The sequence below is a fragment of the Cervus elaphus genome, chromosome 1 (genome assembly GCF_910594005.1).
Source record: "Cervus elaphus chromosome 1, mCerEla1.1, whole genome shotgun sequence".
Lineage (NCBI taxonomy): Eukaryota > Metazoa > Chordata > Mammalia > Artiodactyla > Cervidae > Cervus > Cervus elaphus.
Genome location: NC_057815.1, coordinates 99,283,067 through 99,301,299, shown reverse-complemented (window position 1 = coordinate 99,301,299; position 18,233 = coordinate 99,283,067). Strand labels below are relative to the sequence as shown.

The 18,233-nt window shown below is 49.3% G+C and overlaps 1 protein-coding gene across 1 annotated transcript in view; it reads left to right on the top strand.

Annotated features, from left to right (window-relative positions):
• Window positions 1-18,233, top strand: part of LOC122703521 (histone-lysine N-methyltransferase PRDM9-like) — a gene marked incomplete at its 5' end in the record, with an annotated part of 100,610 nt that overhangs the window by 60,649 nt on the left and 21,728 nt on the right. Inside the window, 8 exons of the mRNA XM_043917839.1 lie at window positions 3,352-3,623; window positions 4,370-4,437; window positions 5,506-5,699; window positions 8,142-8,595; window positions 8,920-9,133; window positions 11,350-11,429; window positions 12,110-12,288; window positions 13,899-13,975. Of these exons, the coding sequence (XP_043773774.1) occupies window positions 3,352-3,623; window positions 4,370-4,437; window positions 5,506-5,699; window positions 8,142-8,595; window positions 8,920-9,133; window positions 11,350-11,429; window positions 12,110-12,288; window positions 13,899-13,975 (1,538 nt within the window). The remainder of the gene's footprint in view (window positions 1-3,351; window positions 3,624-4,369; window positions 4,438-5,505; window positions 5,700-8,141; window positions 8,596-8,919; window positions 9,134-11,349; window positions 11,430-12,109; window positions 12,289-13,898; window positions 13,976-18,233) is intronic.

Sequence of the window (18,233 nt, the reverse complement as noted above, 5' to 3'; positions counted from 1 at the left end):
TACTTTATGAACATCAGATGAGGCACAGATGAAGTTTCATAATTTTTTTTTATTTTTAAGATAATTATGTAATGCCCCCAGTGGAATCATGGGAGTTGATGATACAGAAATCATCTTCCATTCCTCCTTTGGTAATCACTGTCTTTGTCACTCTCTGGCTCAGAATTATGTCTCCTTAGTTAGAATACCCAGAGTTTGGAAGCATTTCCCAACCAAAACACTGATTCTCACCATTTTTTAGGTAAACCTTCTTCTTTGGACTTCAGAGTGGAGCACAGTAAACACCAGAAGGTGAGTATTTCCCAAATCCTGTTGCCAAAATGTCCTCCTCATGGATCCAGTCACAGGGGAAAATAGGAGAAAACACAGAGATCCTGGAGACGGCTGCCTTCCTGCCCTGGATCTTTAGCACACTGTCTGATACCATCACCACCTTTACAGTTAGTAAGAACAACAGCAGTAGTAGGCGGTTCTGTTGTTACACTATTTTTGTAATATTTCAGACTTTAAGCATTTTATGTGAATAAACTTACTTAAACCTTAAATCAATCCTACAGTACCTATAAGTAGGTATATAGCTATCACCATTATAGATCCAGAAAATGAGGTAAAAAACCTTTGATTATATGTCTGAGATCACAGTATCACTGGTAGTGCAATCTAAACCAACGCACGTTCTCTAAGCCCCTTACAAAATGATTAAAACTTCCATAGTTCTATGAAGCTTATTCATACATCTTTATATCATTCATCTGAGAGATGCTTTCAACCTCAGTTCTTTTGTGCTGTGCTAGGGAGGGATATGCTAAGACATCTGACTAAGAGAAGCTTAAGGACATGCTGGGCAGTTTGTAGAGGGGACAGTCCAAGATGAAGAAGGAGACAGGATCCCTACCTCAGAGCCTCCCACTCCAATAAGAGGAAGCAACTCACAACCCTGAGAAGCCTCAGGTTGATGACTGAAAAGCAACAAATAAGAAAACAACAGAAGGACGTCACATAGATTACCCACTTTTGAGTAGAAACTCATCATCTGGGCATCATTTCAAATGCTCCTTCTTGCAGGAGGAGAAACAGCTCCTCCTCTGAGCTCTAATAGGCAACTCTCCTGTTTGGAATCATGTGTTTAGCCTGCCCCTGTGTTGTGAGCTTTGAGAGCCTAGCCCACACCCATTCATTCTCAGAAGTCCAGGCCCAGCTCAAAGCCCCTGAGGGCCCCTGAATGTTTTGAGAATGAGTGACTCCACATTTAAGCATTCATCTAGGAGTAGAAAGGTCAAAGAATGCTGAAGATAGTATCTGTGAGCTAGACTTCAAATATAGATGCAGTTTAGGGAATAAATTGATACCAGGGATGTACGCTCACGTTCTTACTGTATTAGATAGCTCACACAACAATTTGTTGAAGGTTATTAAATTTCATGTCCACTATAATATTAAGAATTAGCCTGAATACCAATTCATGGATCAGGAAACTGAGGAGAATCAGCTAGTCATACAGCCTTGTTCAAGGAGAACTGATGTGACCAGCTACTTTAATTCCAAACATTGTCTATAGGACATGGCAACCTGCAACTTTCATCTCATTTTCTTTATTGTCTAAATGTGTTTCTGCCGATCGTCTTTTCTCTTCTTAATCTCACTGCTTTGTCACCTTATTTTCCAGATGTGTTTTGTCCCCTCTGTAATTGTCCATACTTCCTCATCCATCAAAGGGCCACTAATTAATACAACCCCCCCGGATCTCTCTATGAGCACTTACCCTCTTCTTTCCCTGACCTCCAGCTATTCTCCCTGCCTTGCTCTCATTTTTATGCAGAAAGTTGAAGGGGAAGAAACTTAAGATATGAATTCTAGTTTTGATTCACTATCCACCTAGGTCCTTTTGTTACATTCCAGTGTTCAGGCCTCCCCGCTCCCCCCCCCCCCCCCCCAAATCAGGTATTTCCAAGAATTGTCAAAGTATTAACTAAAGTCATGCATGTCAAAACAGTTCATAAAGTCCTAAAGAACTAAAGAACTGCATGTTGTCTCTTACTCACATGGAAGAGAATGTCCAGGGCACCATTAAGTAAGGAATCTAGTTTGAAGGAATTGCCCGGAGTAGCAAAATTGCTGAAAACAAGTGGCTCCAAGCAGGCTCAGAAACCAGTGCCCCATCACAGAAAAGCAAGGACCCCTGGACAGCACCCCAGACAAAAAGGCGGTAAGAGAAAATTTGGGGAGTTCCTCTAATTACTTCCTCTAATCCCTGTAGAAAAGCTAATAAGTGTGACCTACGTGTGTGGCATGGTCTTTGGGTAGGCGGGGGTTTAAGCTGGATGGATCTGAGTCATGATGTTAGCATTGGGGCCTTGGGAAAATCTTATACATTTTCTGAGGTCCTGATTGCTATCTGTAAAGTGAAGATAAGGATACATAACTCATACAGTGCTTGAAAGCCTTACATTAAATGCAAAAGTCTGACACCTACAAGTAGTTCGATAAACCCAGCTGTGATGATGGGGACCATGCTTTGTTAGTGTTTATGCCCAGACCTCTGCTCAATGCCTTAAATGTCATGTGCCCTTAACATATATTTTCTGAGTAGATGTGTCAGTGAACTATTTCCTAAGTAGGAAGGTTGGGAAGTTAAACCTACTAACAGGAAGTGCAGGATGCTATCACTGACCTGGGCATCTGTGGTCAGTGGAGCCTCAGTCTCCTGAACCTGTAGTTAAAGGGACAAGAAGCAAAGTATAGAGAATGGACTTCTTGGTGGTGAAGTGATTAAGACTCCATGCTTCCACTGCAGGAGGTGTGGGTTCCATTCCTAGTCAGGGAACTAAGATCCCACAAGCCATGCAGTGTGGCCAAGAAATAAATAATGTAACATGAAAACATAAAATTACAAAAGTAAAAGTTTGAAAAATACATATAAGAAAGTTTTAACAAAGTGTATAGATGGACAGGTAGGAGATCTCACACTTTCTGATAAAACAGGGACTAACTCCCCAGACCCCACCAGGCTTGCTTAGCTTCTGTTCTCCATCTTAGAACTCAGAAGAAAAGAAACTGGAGTGAAGAGGTACAGTTTACGAGAAAGAAAGGGTCACATATACCAAGAGGTCAGCGAGCCCCAGGATGACGACTACCTCTGTGAGTGACCCCGGTGGCCCACTCACGGAGAAGGGGCTACAGGGCCTTGGTCCACTAACCTCACCCCACCATTTGGTCCCCCAGCCATCCCCTTCCTCTATGACTTCGGGTGCAGGGTCGAGGCCAAATGCCATGAATGCCCCAGTTCCTTCTGAAGGGCGTTACGACCAGCAACATCACTATACCTCCTCTCATCCCTGTTCTCACCTCCAGATTGTGAGGAGTGTCAGAACTTCTTCATCGACAGCTGTGCTGCCCATGGGCCCCCAACCTTTGTAAAGGACTGTGCAGTGGAAAAGGGGCATGCCAACCGCTCAGCCCTCACGCTGCCCCCTGGGTTAAGCATCAGACTGTCGGGCATCCCTGACGCTGGGCTTGGAGTGTGGAACGAGGCAGCAGATCTGCCGCTGGGCCTGCACTTTGGCCCCTATGAGGGCAAGGTCACAGACGATGAAGAGGCCGCCAACAGTGGATACGCCTGGCAGGTGAGAAGCACCCGTTTCCCTGTCCTCTGGCCTCTAATCACTTGTACGTGGTCGGGGGTACTTCATGTCTACATGCAAGGACGCAGATGGTGATAACATGGTCGGCAATGACACAGTCAGCCCTGTGTACTGTGTGCCCTGGGCGTGAACACAGGACTTCCATCTAAAGGTCAGAGGAGAGCTGGGAGCACAGTGTACACTCAGGACCTCTATCTAAAGGTCAGAGGAGAGGTGGGAACACAGTGTACACACACACAGGACCTCTATCTAAAGTTCAGAGGAGAGGTGGGACCACAGTGAACAGACACTCAGGACCTCTATCTAAAGGTCAGAGGAGAGGTGGGACCACAGTGAACAGACACTCAGGACCTCTATCTAAAGGTCAGAGGAGAGGTGGGAACACAGTGTACAGACACTCAGGACCTCTATCTAAAGGTCAGAGGAGAGGTGGGACCACAGTGTACAGACACAAAGGACTTCCACCCAAAGGTCAGAGGAGAGATGGGAACACAGTAGTACAGACACACAGAAGTGACTCCTCCCTTGTGGAGCCCTTGCCTTCAATGAGCCAAGGAATCAGACTTGGAATGATGAGTAAGGGGTTTACCGTGGGGTCCGACTGGCAGGTGAATCCATGCAGGCTGCAAAGCACCAATGACTACAGAGGGAAATAGCTCTTCTATATCTTCCTACCAAGAAAAAATAAAAGAAAGAGGAAAGCTTGTAACTCTTTCTCTGACACTCAGATCGCCAAAGGGAAGAACTGCTACGAGTATGTGGATGGAAAGGACACGTCTTGGGCCAACTGGATGAGGTGAGTGCAGTGAGCCTGCAGTGTGTAGACATTGAGACTCCCTCCATTCCACGCCCCTTTCCTTCTCAACCCGGCTCCCTCAACAGCTTTCACATCTTCCTTCCTCTTTTCCCTCCATATCATGCTCTTTAATTTCAAAAGACACTAGAAAGAAGGAAATAAAAATATGGCATGTGCCGTCAAGATACAACTCCATATGCTGAACAAAACTGGTGGACTTGAAAACAACTTGACGAATCTAGATTCACCAGGGACACTTTAACTCACTTAATGGACACTTATCACACATTTTATGGTTCAGATAGACAGTGAACTTCGTTACTGAAGCAGATCACAGAACCCATGTCCTTTTGGAGAACATACTGCAAACAGATATTAGCCAATTGATTTCAGGAACAGTAACCTTATTTTTTTCTCTTTGAGTAACTGCACAGCGCCAGGATAACCTATATACAGGAGACCTTGACTCTATGTGGGCAACAACCTCTTCAGGCCTGGTTCCAGTGAGAAGTGGGCCCTGAGGCCTCAGAAGGATTGGAGGGCAGGATGGCCCTAGGCGGGGCCATTCTCTGAGGGCCTCCCTTTCATCAGGACAGGCAGACAGTGAACAAACTATTACTGTTCCCTGTCTCAAGCTATATCAAAGCTCTCTCCATGTTTCCGTGGGAGGGGGTGAGCAAGTGAATAGGACCCTGGATACACGTGGGGAGATGGGAGAAAGCCTCGGGAGAGAAGGCAGGCTGGGGTGAGTGCTGAGGGCTGCGTGTTAGCCAAGGAGCACCAAGTCCTGTGGATGAAAGAGAACTTAATTCAGAGTTTAGAGGAGCTGGAGGTCACCAGCCTCACGGACAGTCCAGGTGGAGATGAGTCTTGAACTGGGATCCGGAAAATGGCTAATTAGGTAAGAAGAGAAAAGCATGGAAATTCACATGGCCTGGTCGAAGGTGTGAACAGAAGGTCCACATGAGGGGCGGCCTCAGAGGCGGAAGGCAAGGAGCTGGGCATGGTCGCAGAGTGGAGGGCACTCATCACCTGAGATTTCTTTCCCTTTCCCGGCCTCGCCCCCAGGTATGTGAACTGTGCCCGGGACGACGAGGAGCAGAACCTGGTGGCCTTCCAGTATCACGGGCAGATCTTCTACCGAACCTGCCAGGTGGTCAGGCCGGGCTGTGAGCTGCTAGTCTGGTACGGGGACGAGTATGGTCAGGACCTTGGCATCAAGCGGGACAGCCGGGGGAAGAGTCAGCTCGCGACCGGGAGAGGTGAGTGTCAGCTTTCTTCCAGCACCGACCCCATCCTGGGAGCCTCCGTGGTCCGATTTCGAAGCAGAGGACAGTCCAGTCCAAAGTCAGTAGAGTTGCAATTAAAATGCCTCAGAATTTAATCTTGTCATATGATTGTTAGGAAAAATTTTTTATGGTAAAAATGCTAGTTCTAATTTTTAATATTTCATGCAAAAAATATGTAACATCACCTTCTGCTGAAAGGCTTAGAAGCAAAAAGCAAGTTTCAAGCACCTACAAGCTCTCTGCCCTTTACCTCTTTCTTCCTTATTCCCTCCCATTTCTTTTTTTTTTTTTCACTAAAATATAGACATTTTATTTTTAAATATTAATAGGACAAAGATATTTAAAGAGTCACACTAGGAAATTTATGAATGACATCTACCAATTTAAAGAAAGTAAATGGAATTCCTTAGTCATTAGTATTTTTTACATTTATTTATTTATTTCATTTATTTTTATTAGTTGGAGGCTAATTAATTTACAATGTTGTAGTGGTTTTTGTCATACATTGACATGAATTAGCCATGGATTTACATGTATTCCCCATCCCGATCTCCCCTCCCACCTCACTCTCTACCCGTTCTCTCTGGGTCTTCCTAGTGCACCCGGCCCGAGCACTTGTCTCATGCATCCAGCCTGGGCTGGTGATCTGTTTCACCCTAGATAATATACATGTTTCGATGCTGTTCTCTTGAAACATCCCACCCTCGCCTTCTCCCACAGAGTCTCCCACAGATATACAGAGTTCTGTATATCTGTGTCTCTTTTTCTGTTTTGCATATAGGGTTATCATTACCACCTTTCTAAATTCCATATATATGTGTTAGTATGCTGTAATGGTCTTCATCTTTCTGGCTTACTTCACTCTGTATAATGAGCTCCAGTTTCATCCATCTCATTAGAACTGATTCAAATGAATTCATTCCAATGGGTGAGTAACATTTCATGGTGGATATATACCACAGCTTCCTTATCCATTCGTCTGCTGATGGGCATCTAGGTTGCTTCCATGTCCTGGCTATTATAAACAGTGCTGCGATGAACATCGGGGTGCACACAAGTGCAGTGATGTGCATTCAGTTACTGTTCCAGTCTGTTGTCATGTGAGTTCATGCTCTGTGCCAGACAGGACTCCACGCACCGAAACAGACAGAACCATTGCCCTGGGGCAGCAGGGGCTTCACACCAGACAGGGGCTGGTGCTCTGAGGGAAACAGCGCAGGGAACCTGCCTCGGCTCAGCGTGAGCAGAGGGTGGGGTGTGGTGCAGGACGGTGCGGCAGGGTCTGTGCAGAGATAACGCCTGCGGGAAAGGATTCCAGGCAGGGGAGCAGCCAGTGCCTCAGACCCAGGGCCGGGAAGAGAGGCCATGCCAGGGGTCACGGGAGGAAGCACAGAGGGAGAGGAAGGAGGCTGGATGGGACACGGAAGCCTCAGGGCCTGTGTTCACGTGCAGGCCCCAGGGGTCCTCCTGGGTGACACAGAACAACCGCAAGTCTTTCAGCTGCAAGCAGCATGTTCTCTGTGCTAAGATGATGCTTTGGTTCATTTTTGGGAAGAGACAGCAGCAGGGAGTCCCCTCAGAGGTCAGTTCATTGCCAGAGATGAGGAGAGAGTGGGCTGGCCGAAGATGCTTGGGAGTGAAGGTGTGAAGAATCTTGCTGGAGAGGTATTTTTAAATAGGGCTTCCTAGTGCATGTTAAATGGACTAAGCCTGAATGAAATAAATGAGGTATGGATACTGGTGAGGCTGGAGAAAGGATATGCCTTTATTTTATGATTTATGGGAAACTGAGAGAGGAGCAATTTGTGAACCAGTCTGGTCAGCAGGAGCCAGAGACCTGTAGTCAGTGGGACCTGGGCCGCTCGGTCTCATCCAGTCTCAAACCCACTTCCTGCAGAGATCGGCACAAAGGCTGCTCTTTGAACAAGGAGCCACAAAGTCAGGTTTACCCACACCTGCTGTAACCACCCCCTGTGCTGCCTCCCATATGCAGAGAGCTCCAGGCCAGGCGCCCCTAACTTAATAGACCCTTTCCCCTCACAGGGAGCCTCTCAGGAGATTCCACCTAAGTCATCAAGTCTTATCCCTCAGTAGGGTAAATACCTGTGGCCACTGTGACATGACATTTCAGATACTTACACGCAGGGAAAGTCCCTACAGATCCACCTCTATCAGGAGAGATGCTGCCTCTGATGCTGCTGGAAGGTCCCTATCTGGGTGATATGTAGAAAAGGCCCTTGACACCAGCTTCCTGGATTTCTGTAGATGTAGAGAATAAGAGTGGAATGGAAAAATGGACTGTAAACAGACACTTGATGGGAGACAAATCGTGCACTGTCAACACTTAGATAATTAGTGAGGCAGGCCTGACCACGGCAAACCAGCTACCTGACCAAAAGCTTCCTCTTTCAGCAGAACCGAAGCCCAAGATCCACCCATGTGCCTCCTGCTCTCTGGCCTTCTCCAGTCAGAAATTCCTCAGCCAACACACCCAACGCAGTCACCCCACTCAGACCCTCCTGAGACCATCTGAAAGAGACCTCCTCCAACCAGAGGATCCCTGCCCAAGCAATCAAAATCAGCAATATTCAGATCCACACAGCCCGCGCGACAAACCTGCGGGTCAGGAGGTCAAGGAGAGGCCCCAACAATTGCTGAAAAGCGTAAGGTTGAAGAGGATTTCCAGGGCCTCTTCCTACTCAACCGGAGGACAAATGGGGGGTTCTGGGGTGGATGAGAGAATGACAGACGAGCCCAGCACAAGCCAGAAACTGAATCCAGAGGACACAGGCACATTACTCACGGGGGCAGGGGTCTCGGGGGTTATGAGGGTCATGTACGGAGAGTGTGAGCAAGGCTCCAAGGACAGGTCAAGTCTCAGCACACACCAGAGGACACACACAGGGGAGAAGCCCTATGTTTGTGGGGACTGTTGGCGAAGCTTCAGTAAGAACTTCAACCTCATCAGACACCAGAGGACACACACAGGGGAGAAGCCCTATGTTTGCGGGGAGTGTGGGCGAAGCTTCAGTAAGAAGTCAGATTTCATCAGACACCAGAGGACACACACAGGGGAGAAGCCCTATGTTTGCGGGGAGTGTGGGCGAAGCTTCCGTCGGAAGTCAACCCTCATCAGACACCAGAGGACACACACAGGGGAGAAGCCCTATGTTTGCGGGGAGTGTGGGCGAAGCTTCCGTCGGAAGTCAACCCTCATCAGACACCAGAGGACACACACAGGGGAGAAGCCCTATGTTTGCGGGGAGTGTGGGCGAAGCTTCAGTAAGAAGTCAGATTTCATCAGACACCAGAGGACACACACAGGGGAGAAGCCCTATGTTTGCAGGGAGTGTGGGCGAAGCTTCAGTCAGAAGTCAGCCCTCATCAGACACCAGAGGACACACACAGGGGAGAAGCCCTATGTTTGTGGGGAGTGTAGGCAAAGCTTCAGCGATAATTCAAATCTCATCACCCACCAGAGGACACACACAGGGGAGAAGCCCTATGATTGCATGGAGTGTGGGCGAAGCTTCTGTCAGAAGGCCCATCTCATAACACACCAGAGGACACACACAGGGGAGAAGCCCTATGTTTGTGAGGAGTGTGGGCGAAGCTTCAGTCGGAAGCCCCTCCTCATCACACACCAGAGGACACACACAGGGGAGAAGCCCTATGTTTGTGGGGAGTGTGGGCGAAGCTTCAGTCAGAAGTCTGTCCTCATCAGACACCAGAGGACACACACAGGGGAGAAGCCCTATGTTTGTGGGGAGTGTGGGCGAACCTTCAGTCGGAAGTCCGCCCTCATCAGACACCAGAGGACACACACAGGGGAGAAGCCCTATGTTTGCGGGGAGTGTGAGTGAGTCATGACCAACAAACCACACCTTAGCCACAGGAGGATTACTGCAGCCACCCCATGCCTCAGCTCTAAGGGGGCCTCAGAGGAGGCCTATGACCTGTTACTGTCACCAAGAGTATGAGGAGAGACTTCCCAGGTGGGCCAGGGGTCAAGACTCCAATGCAGAGACCCACGTTCAATACCTGATTGGGGAACTAGCTCCCACAATCTGCAACTAAGACACAGCACAGCCGAATAAATAAATATATGATAAATATTTTAAAGAAAGAGTGTGATAAGCACAGAATTACTTGATTAAATAGACCTTCCACTTTCGTGACAGGAGAGGAGGTAGATAAACAGCAGAGGGTTTCTTAAGTGTTCTGGAGATGTTCATGCCAATTGCCTTCGTGGTTTTTTAGTACTCCTCTTCTAATAAATTTTGTCTCCAAACAAATCTGAAGCCCAGACTATGTACTCATTCCCCCCTTATCACTGACAGTAGTGGAGTCCAGTCGTAGCTGAACCCCTGGGAAGGCATAATTGTGGAGCCAAGTCAGTTAGGTCACTGGACAGTCAGTTCCTGGGTCCAGGGAAAGGAATGCAGAGTGGAGTCAGACTCACCAGGGAAGGGAATTCCCTGGCCTCCTGGGAAGTGGGGCCTCTCCTCCTTATAGTCCCCGACTCTCCTTTGGCCTCTCCTGGTTGCCCTCTGGTTCCCTCTGACTTCTGTAGCCGCAAAGGTGAAGGCCATGTGCACGTGTGTGTGTGTGTGTGTGCGCGCCTGGCTCAGCATGGGCCATCTGGTCTCTGCCGCTCCCTCAGGGTCATCACAGCATCTGGACTCCAGATGCGACCACAGGAGTCCAGTTCTCAGCCCTACCCCCAGCAGCTCTGTGAGCTGGGGCAAGATGCTCAACCTCTCTGTGTCTCTAACCTCACTGTGATACAGGGTGGGAGCACCAGCACTTTGGTCTGATGCATAAGCACAGGCGGAATCTGGCAGAGGCTGGCTGAGAATGCAAGCCACACCTTTGCTTTCCTTTTTCTTTTTTTATTCAATCGTTTTTTATTTTTTAATAGAAGGATAATTGCTTTACAGAATTTGTTTCTTGCATGTCCTCCAGCCCCTACACCTTCCAGGTCTTCAGAGCTAGACGAGGAAGGGGCTGTTTAGGCACTGGGCTGCCCTGATGAGGGGGTGTGAGGTCAGGGGTGCTAAGGGAGGCCGACCTCCCTTCCCACCCCTGCCGTTCCTGCTGAGCTGGGCAGCCCCAGGGCCCCTCCACAGACAGGCAGTGCTCACAGTCGTCACCCTGCCGAGAACAGAGCCTGGAGCGGCGTTTGCAGGAAATCCCTGTCCGCCCCCATCCCACCCCCACACGGAGGGTCCTTGAAGCCCACACGGTGGCTTCTCTCTGCATGGGCCTCGTACCTGTGTCCGTGTGCTGTGGTCAACGCTGTCGCGCCTTGAAATTCTTAACCATGGAAAAGTTCATCCTTACACTTCCCTTTCATGAGTGAAGTCTGATGGGCCCCGGGGTGCGCTGTGAGCAGGGCAGATGCACACACAGCACGGGTCCCGGGGTGACCAGGCTGCACAAGGGGATACGGTGGACACAAAGCCCCCCACCCTGGGTGAGTGAGGGTGGGGACAGCACCAGGAAGCCACGCTTGCTCAGACCCGGAACTGAGCTCCGACACAGAGTGGGGTCAATGGGGTTCTTAAGGTCGACCACACCCTCCCCTCTGTGAATGACCTCTGCCCTAGCCTGATCCTTCCAGAAGGGGTTCCGGAGGCTGAAGTCCACCCGGCCACCAGAAGACACCAAGGGGAGAGTGGGCCACGGGGCGGGGGGCGGAGGGTGCGAAGTTCAGGACTCGGGGCAACAACCCTCAGTCCCCTCCATGTGCCAGGCTTGTGAAGCGTCTCTACATGAACCGTGTCAGTGATAACCACCCACTATTATTTTCCGGTTTCTATGCTTTCTTAAAGGAACGTGTTTGTCTGTGGCTTGGTTTCCCTACAGGAAGGGAAGCCACGTAAACTCCCCATCTTCTGTGGCTTCAGGCCGGGGCAACGGGAGGGAGAGTTAGGGGTGGTTCAGGCAGAGGGGCTTCAACCGAAAAATGGTGGGGATCAAGAAACCTACAGGGGCTTCTCACCTGCACCTCCCACCAGAGCTGGGCCTGGAATCCCCTGGAAGGCTGAGCAGGTCAAAGCTTCTCCCTCCCCTCCCCTCTGCTCCCCTCCCCTCAAAAAGCTGACTCCTGGGGCCAGCCCACAACACCCCCAAATCCCCAATCACCCACAGCCCCACACAGGCCCTCCCTCACAGAAGTGGGATGACCTGGATGGTGGCACAGATGGTGTGTGACCCCAGAGCTGGGGGTCTCAGCTGACCTTGAGCAAGGGGGTTGATGCTTTACACAGCCTCCCAGCCCAGGGAGCGGCCAGCAGCTACAAGCCAGGATCTGAAGTGGAGCTGGGGGATGGGGAGTGGGGATGCGAGCTCTCTGAGGTCCCATCCTGTCCCCAATACAGCGGCCAGGCCCCACCTGACACCGTGACTGCCCTGCACGGTCACACAGGACACCAGCAGTCACGGGACGGACAGCCAGCTGCCTCCACTGCCCGCTCCACCCTGACCACAGCGGCCCCAGGGCTGTACCAGCCGCACCTGTGGGCGGCTCTCCTTGGCTGCCAGGGCTCAGGGACCCTGGGTGAGTCCGTGAGGGCAGAGCTCCAGAGGCCAAGCCTGTCTTCAGCCACCAGACCTGCCCTGCTTACTGGACTCATGAGCCCAGCCAGTATCTGAAGCCAAGATGCCTTTGGGAGAATGACACCCAGACGCTGACCTCAGAGCTCAGACTCCTTAAAACTTACTAAACAGATTATTTATAGCCTTTTTTTTAAAATGGGATGTTGGCAGGAAGCAGGGAGGGGAATGACTCCCTCGGTGGTGCTGTGGTTAAGAATCCACCTGCCAATGCAGGAGACACGGGTTCAGTCCCTGATCTGGGAAGACCCCACGTGCCGTGGAGCAACTAAGTCCATTCACAACTACTGCAGCCCAAGAGCCTAGATTCTCTGCTTCCCAAACAGAGCAGCCGCCACAGGAAGAAGTTCAGCGCAGAAACGAGAGAGAAGCCCCCACGCCTGACAGCCAGAGAAAAGCCCGCAGAGCAGCGAAGACCCAGCAAGCCGAAATAAATAAATAACCTTGCTTTAAGTAGGAGATCGCAGCATTCTCTGCTTATCCAGAGCCTAGGACTCTGAGCTCCCAACACAGGGGGCCACGTTCAATCCCTGGTCAGGGCACTATTTCCCACATGCTGCAACTGAAGGCCCTGCATGCCACAGCTAAGACCCAGCGCAGCCAATTAAATGAATACTTAAAAGTAAGAGGCGATTCATCTGTCACCATAGAAAACTGCAACATTTTAGGAACAGAAAAAACAAAAGATCTTATTTTGCAAGTGCTCATGGTTGATTGCAAAACTTTTCTCATAATATGCAGCTGTTTAAAAAAAAAAAAAGAAATTTAGAAAATACACAAACTAAAACCCACCCATAAATGTGTGGGGAACATCAATTACTGCAGCATGCGGCCACCACACACGGGAACACACGTCCGTGTTTTTCTTCTACAAAGAAGATTTCAGCCTCCACCCCTCTTCCCACCGGCTTCTGCTCTGCTCACCAAGAAGACTGCGCTTTGGCCTCATGACCGGGGGGTTTCTGTTGAACTCAGGGAGGTGGAGGAGTAGGGCTGTGTGGTTGGGGGCACCGTCTGGCCTGCAGTGAGGAGAGAAGAGCGAGTGCTCCGCCTCTGAGCCCAGTAACTCCAGGGGCCTCGGGGAGCCGCCCGGGAAGAAGCAGCTCAGGGAAGAACACCTTCCCTGCAGTCTCCACAGTTACAGCACATCCCACGTCTCGGGGTTCAGCTGTGGGTTAACAAGTCCTCTCTTGTTGGACAGAAAAGTGTTTCCACAGAGAATCTACCTGGATCTTGGCCTCGGTTGGTACAGATGTAACAGGCAGTACGTTCAGGGCTCAGGGGAGTTAGTTCTGAAGCTCTCTGGGTTTAGGGCTACAGCACGTCCTCACCTCCACACCTTCCATGGTCATGGAGTCTTCTCTTCCAGAGGAAGGTGTTTGGGAACATCAGCCACAAAGACACGTACTGAAGAGGAGAAAGTCCACGGCAGGCGGGGCTGGGTGTTCCTGGGGGAGCAGAGGGGCCTTGGACACTCCATGCTGGACCCCTGCCCCACCGGCTTCTCCTCCTTCTCGCTGGACATGCAGCTTTCACCTGCTGGGTGCCCGCCAGTGAGGAGCTCCCAAGACACCAAGCTGGGGTTGGCAATGGGGGAGCTGGATGCCAGGGAACCCGAGACCCTGCAGCAGGTCAGTGCACTGTGGACGAGGGCCGGCCTCACTGAACTGTTAGGCCCTGTGCGTTCAGGACACCCTCTCTGGACCCCAGGTGGATGTGCTGGTGCCCCCAGGGCTCACCTGGGTCTCAGGAGGTGGAAGAGAGACCAGGTTGTCCTTCCCACCTCCTGCCCAGAGAATGACAAAGGCCAGTTCCCAAAAGTCAGAGCAGGGTGGGCAGAGTGAGTCTTGGGACTCACAGGGTCCCTGTGAAGAGGGGTTCACTGCTCCCTGGATCCCTCTTGGCTGGTTCTCCTTCTGTGTTGTCTTCACACCAAATCTCACAAGGACGAGGCAGTCCAGGTGCCCACAGCATCACTTGCCCAGGTGCTGACAACCCTCCTTATTTATTATGGGCAGGGAGACAGGGTGGCTGATGTGACTCTCCCCTGGACCACAGAGGAGACCCCCTAGGTTGTATTTCTTCTACTCCTGAGACCCAGGAGGCCATTGGGGGCAGAGCACCTCCAGCTGGGGTCTGGAGAGAGTGTACTGAATGGACAGGGCCTAACAGTCCAGTGTGGCTTCAGGGCGTATGGGCAAGAGGGGATCTAACACCTTTCTAAACATTTCAGACAACCACTGAGTTCCTTCTGGTTTTTGGTTTCAGATCTTTTTATATGGTCCATTTTCAGAGTCTTTTTTGAATCTCTTACAATATTGCTTCCAGTTTATGTTTTGATTTTTTGACTGCAATGCATGTGGGATTGTTACCAAGTCCAAGCTCGCTCTGCACGCCTCACAACAGGGCGATAAATCAGAGGTGAGGTTCTAAGGCAAGGAAGATGACTTTACTTGGAAAGCTGGCAGACTGAGAAGATAGCAGACTAATATCTCGAAGCAACCATCTTGTGAGGGTCTGGATGCCAGTCTCTTTCATAGAACACAGAGCAGGGAAGTGAGGAAATACAGTAAAAAGGCCATTTATCTGGCAAATATCTCCTGGAATGGCCAGCCTCGGGAGGAGATGTGTTACGTTCTCCCTGCTGAAGCCATCCACAGGTGGACAGGTCCTGGACAGAGGCAGAGGGGTGGGGTTTCCTGAGGCAGGCCATTATGTATGGACAGCATCCCTGTACCAAACAGGCCAACAGGAAGCAAAGGTTAAAGTAAAACATTCAACATGGAGTCAGATTTTGTTCTTCCCTGTAACAATTCCCAGTGTCAGCGTCCATTCCACAATCTTATGGGAAAAGGGGTGATGAGTGTTCTAATTGCCCCACTAGTTGCATCTTTTGGGGAGTGCCCACCACTGGTGCCAGTGTGCTGAATGTTGAGATTTGTCTTTGTTGTCCTTTGGAAAGTCTCTATTTCATATGTATAGACATAATAATATTATATTACAGGTGTTGAGAGTTGTTTTATACAGTAGAAATCTTTTAGAACTTCAAAACCAGGGGGCAGCATCTAAAGTTAAGGAACTTAGCACTTTTCTATGTGTGGGAAGATGCACCAGCCATCTCACTGAAATCATCCCCTTTGATACACACCTTACCACCTGGGACCAGCATCCTGACTTCTCCTTCCTGAGTTTCCTCAGGGATCACAGTGGGGAGTGGCTGCAGTCTGATGGCTGCTGGAAAGCAGGTATTCTTCTCTTTCCTGAGGTTCCTCAGAGCTCACCATGAGGAGTGGCTTCAGTTTGATAGCTTCTAGAGAGTAAGAGGGGGAACCTGGGTCCCCATTGAGATCATCTCAGCAGAGAGAGCAAGCAGGTCCTGTAACTCCAGACAACCTTCCAACATTCAGGGCTCAGCGTTCAGCCTGCAGGATCCGCAGCCATCAGCTCAGCCACCATGCTCTGCCCTTAGCACAGAAGTAGATAAGAATTGCTGATTCTATACTCCCTTGACTAACAGCATGGCTTTTTCAAACTTTTATCCATTGGTGTTAGGAACCAAATAATTGGTGCAACTCCAAATAAAAGTAATAAATTAAATTTCCTCTTTCACTCTAGCCTCACTATTTATATCATCGATCATAATAACAAGCACTAACATTTATAAGACCACCACATACCTTCTATATGTAAGATTATCTCATATGCCTTCACCATTAGTTTAGTTCCAACAATAATATTCACGTATACAGGCCAAGAGATAATTATCTCAAACTGGCACTGAATCACACTACAAACCCATAATCTATCATTCAGTTCTAAAATACATTATTTCTCAATAATGTGTGCTGGTGGCCCTATTTGTCACATGATCAATTGTAGACTTCCCAATATGACCCATTCACTCAGATCCCAACATGGACTGATTCTTCAAACACTCCTTTTCCTTGTTACAATACTAATTCTTGTTACCACTAATAATCTCTTCCAATTACTCACTGGCTGAGAAGGAGCAGGGATTATGTCCTTCCTGCTCACTGGATGATGGTGTGGACGGCAGATGGAAACACAGCGGCACTACAGGCAATTTTGTATAACTCCTCAGTCACTCAGCTATGTCTGACTCTTTGCGACCCCATGGACTGTAGCCCACCAGGCCCCCTAGTCCATGGGATGTTCCAGGCAAGAATCCTGGAGTGGGTTGCCATTTCCTTCCCCAGGGCCAAAACACCTCAGCGAAGCCCAAAGACTGACTGGAAAGAGGAGGCAGACTGCTGGCTTGCGCTGCGTGGATGTGGGAATGCAGGGCACGGGGCGTGGATGTGAGAAAGCGGGGCCAGGGGGCGTGGACCTGTTTTGTATAACTTTGTGCTGCTGCTGCTGCTGCTGCTAAGTCGCTTCAGTCCTGTCCGACTCTGTGCAACCCCATAGACGGCAGCCCACCAGGCTCCTCCGTCCCTGGGATTCTTCGGGCAACTACACTGGAGTGGGTTGCCATTTCCTTCTCCAATGCATGAAAGTGAAAAGTGAAAGTGAAGTCACTCCGTCGTGTCTGATTCTTCGCGACCCCATGGACCACAGCCTACCAGGCTCCTCCATTCATGGGATTTTCCAGGCAAGAGTCCTAGAGTGGGGTGCCATTGCCTTCTCCAAACCCTAGGCTGATACAGGTTTTATTAAAACAACAACATGATTCTTACTTAACTTCAATGCATGACACTTACAACTAATTTTTATCCTCAGCTCAGTTCAGTTGCTCAGTCGTGTCCAACTTTTTGCGACCCCCAAAACCTCAGCACGCCAGGCCTCGTCATCCATCACCACCTCCCAGAGTTTACCCAACCTCATGTCCATTGAGTTGGTGATGCCATCCAACCATCTCATCCTTTGCCGTCCCCTTCTCCTCCTGCCCCCAATCCCTCCCAGCATCAGGGTCTTTTCCAATGAGTCAGCTCTTTGCATCAGGTGACCAAAGTATTGGAGTTTCAGCTTCAACATCAGTCCTTCAAATGAACACCCAGGACTGATCTCCTTCAGGATGGAATGGTTAGATCTCCTTGCAGTCCAAGGGACTCTCAAGAGTCTTCTGCAACACCACAGTTCAAAAGCATCAATTCTTCAGTGCTCAGCTTTCTTTATAGTCCAACTCTCACATCCATACATGACTGCTGAAAAAAACCATAGCCTTGTCTAGACGGACCTTTGTTGGCAAAGTAATGTCTCTGCTTTTTAATATGCTAACTTGGTTGCTCATAACTTTCCTTCCAAGGAGCAAGTGTCTCTTAATTTCATGGCTGCAATCACCATCTGCAGTGATTTTGGAGCCCTGTTTCCACTGTTTCCCCAACTATTTGCCATGAAGTGATAGGACCAGATGCCATGATCTTAGTTTTCTGAATGTTGAGTTTTAAGCCAACTTGTTCACTCTCCTCTTTCATTTTCATCAACAGGCTCTTTAGTTCTACTTCACTTTCTGCCATAAGGGTGGTGTCATCTGCATATCTGAGGTTATTGATATTTCTCCTGGTAATCTTGATTTCAGTTTGTACTTCCTCCAGCCCAGCATTTCTCATGATGTACTCTGCATATAAGTTAAATAAGCAGGGTGACAATATATAGCCTTGACATGCTTCTTTTCCTAATTGGAAGCAGTCTGTTGTTCGAAGTCCACTTTTAACAGTTGCTTCCTGACCTGCATACAGGTTTCTCAACAGGCAGGTCAGGTGGTTTGGTATTCCCATCTCTTTCAGAATTTTTCACAGTTTATTGTGATCCACAGAGTCAAAGGCTTTGGTATAGTAAATAAAGCAGAAATAGATGCTTTTCTGGAACTCTCTTGCTCAACTTAATTCAAATTTGCCTATATTAGGTTTAGTATTACCTGCAACGGGA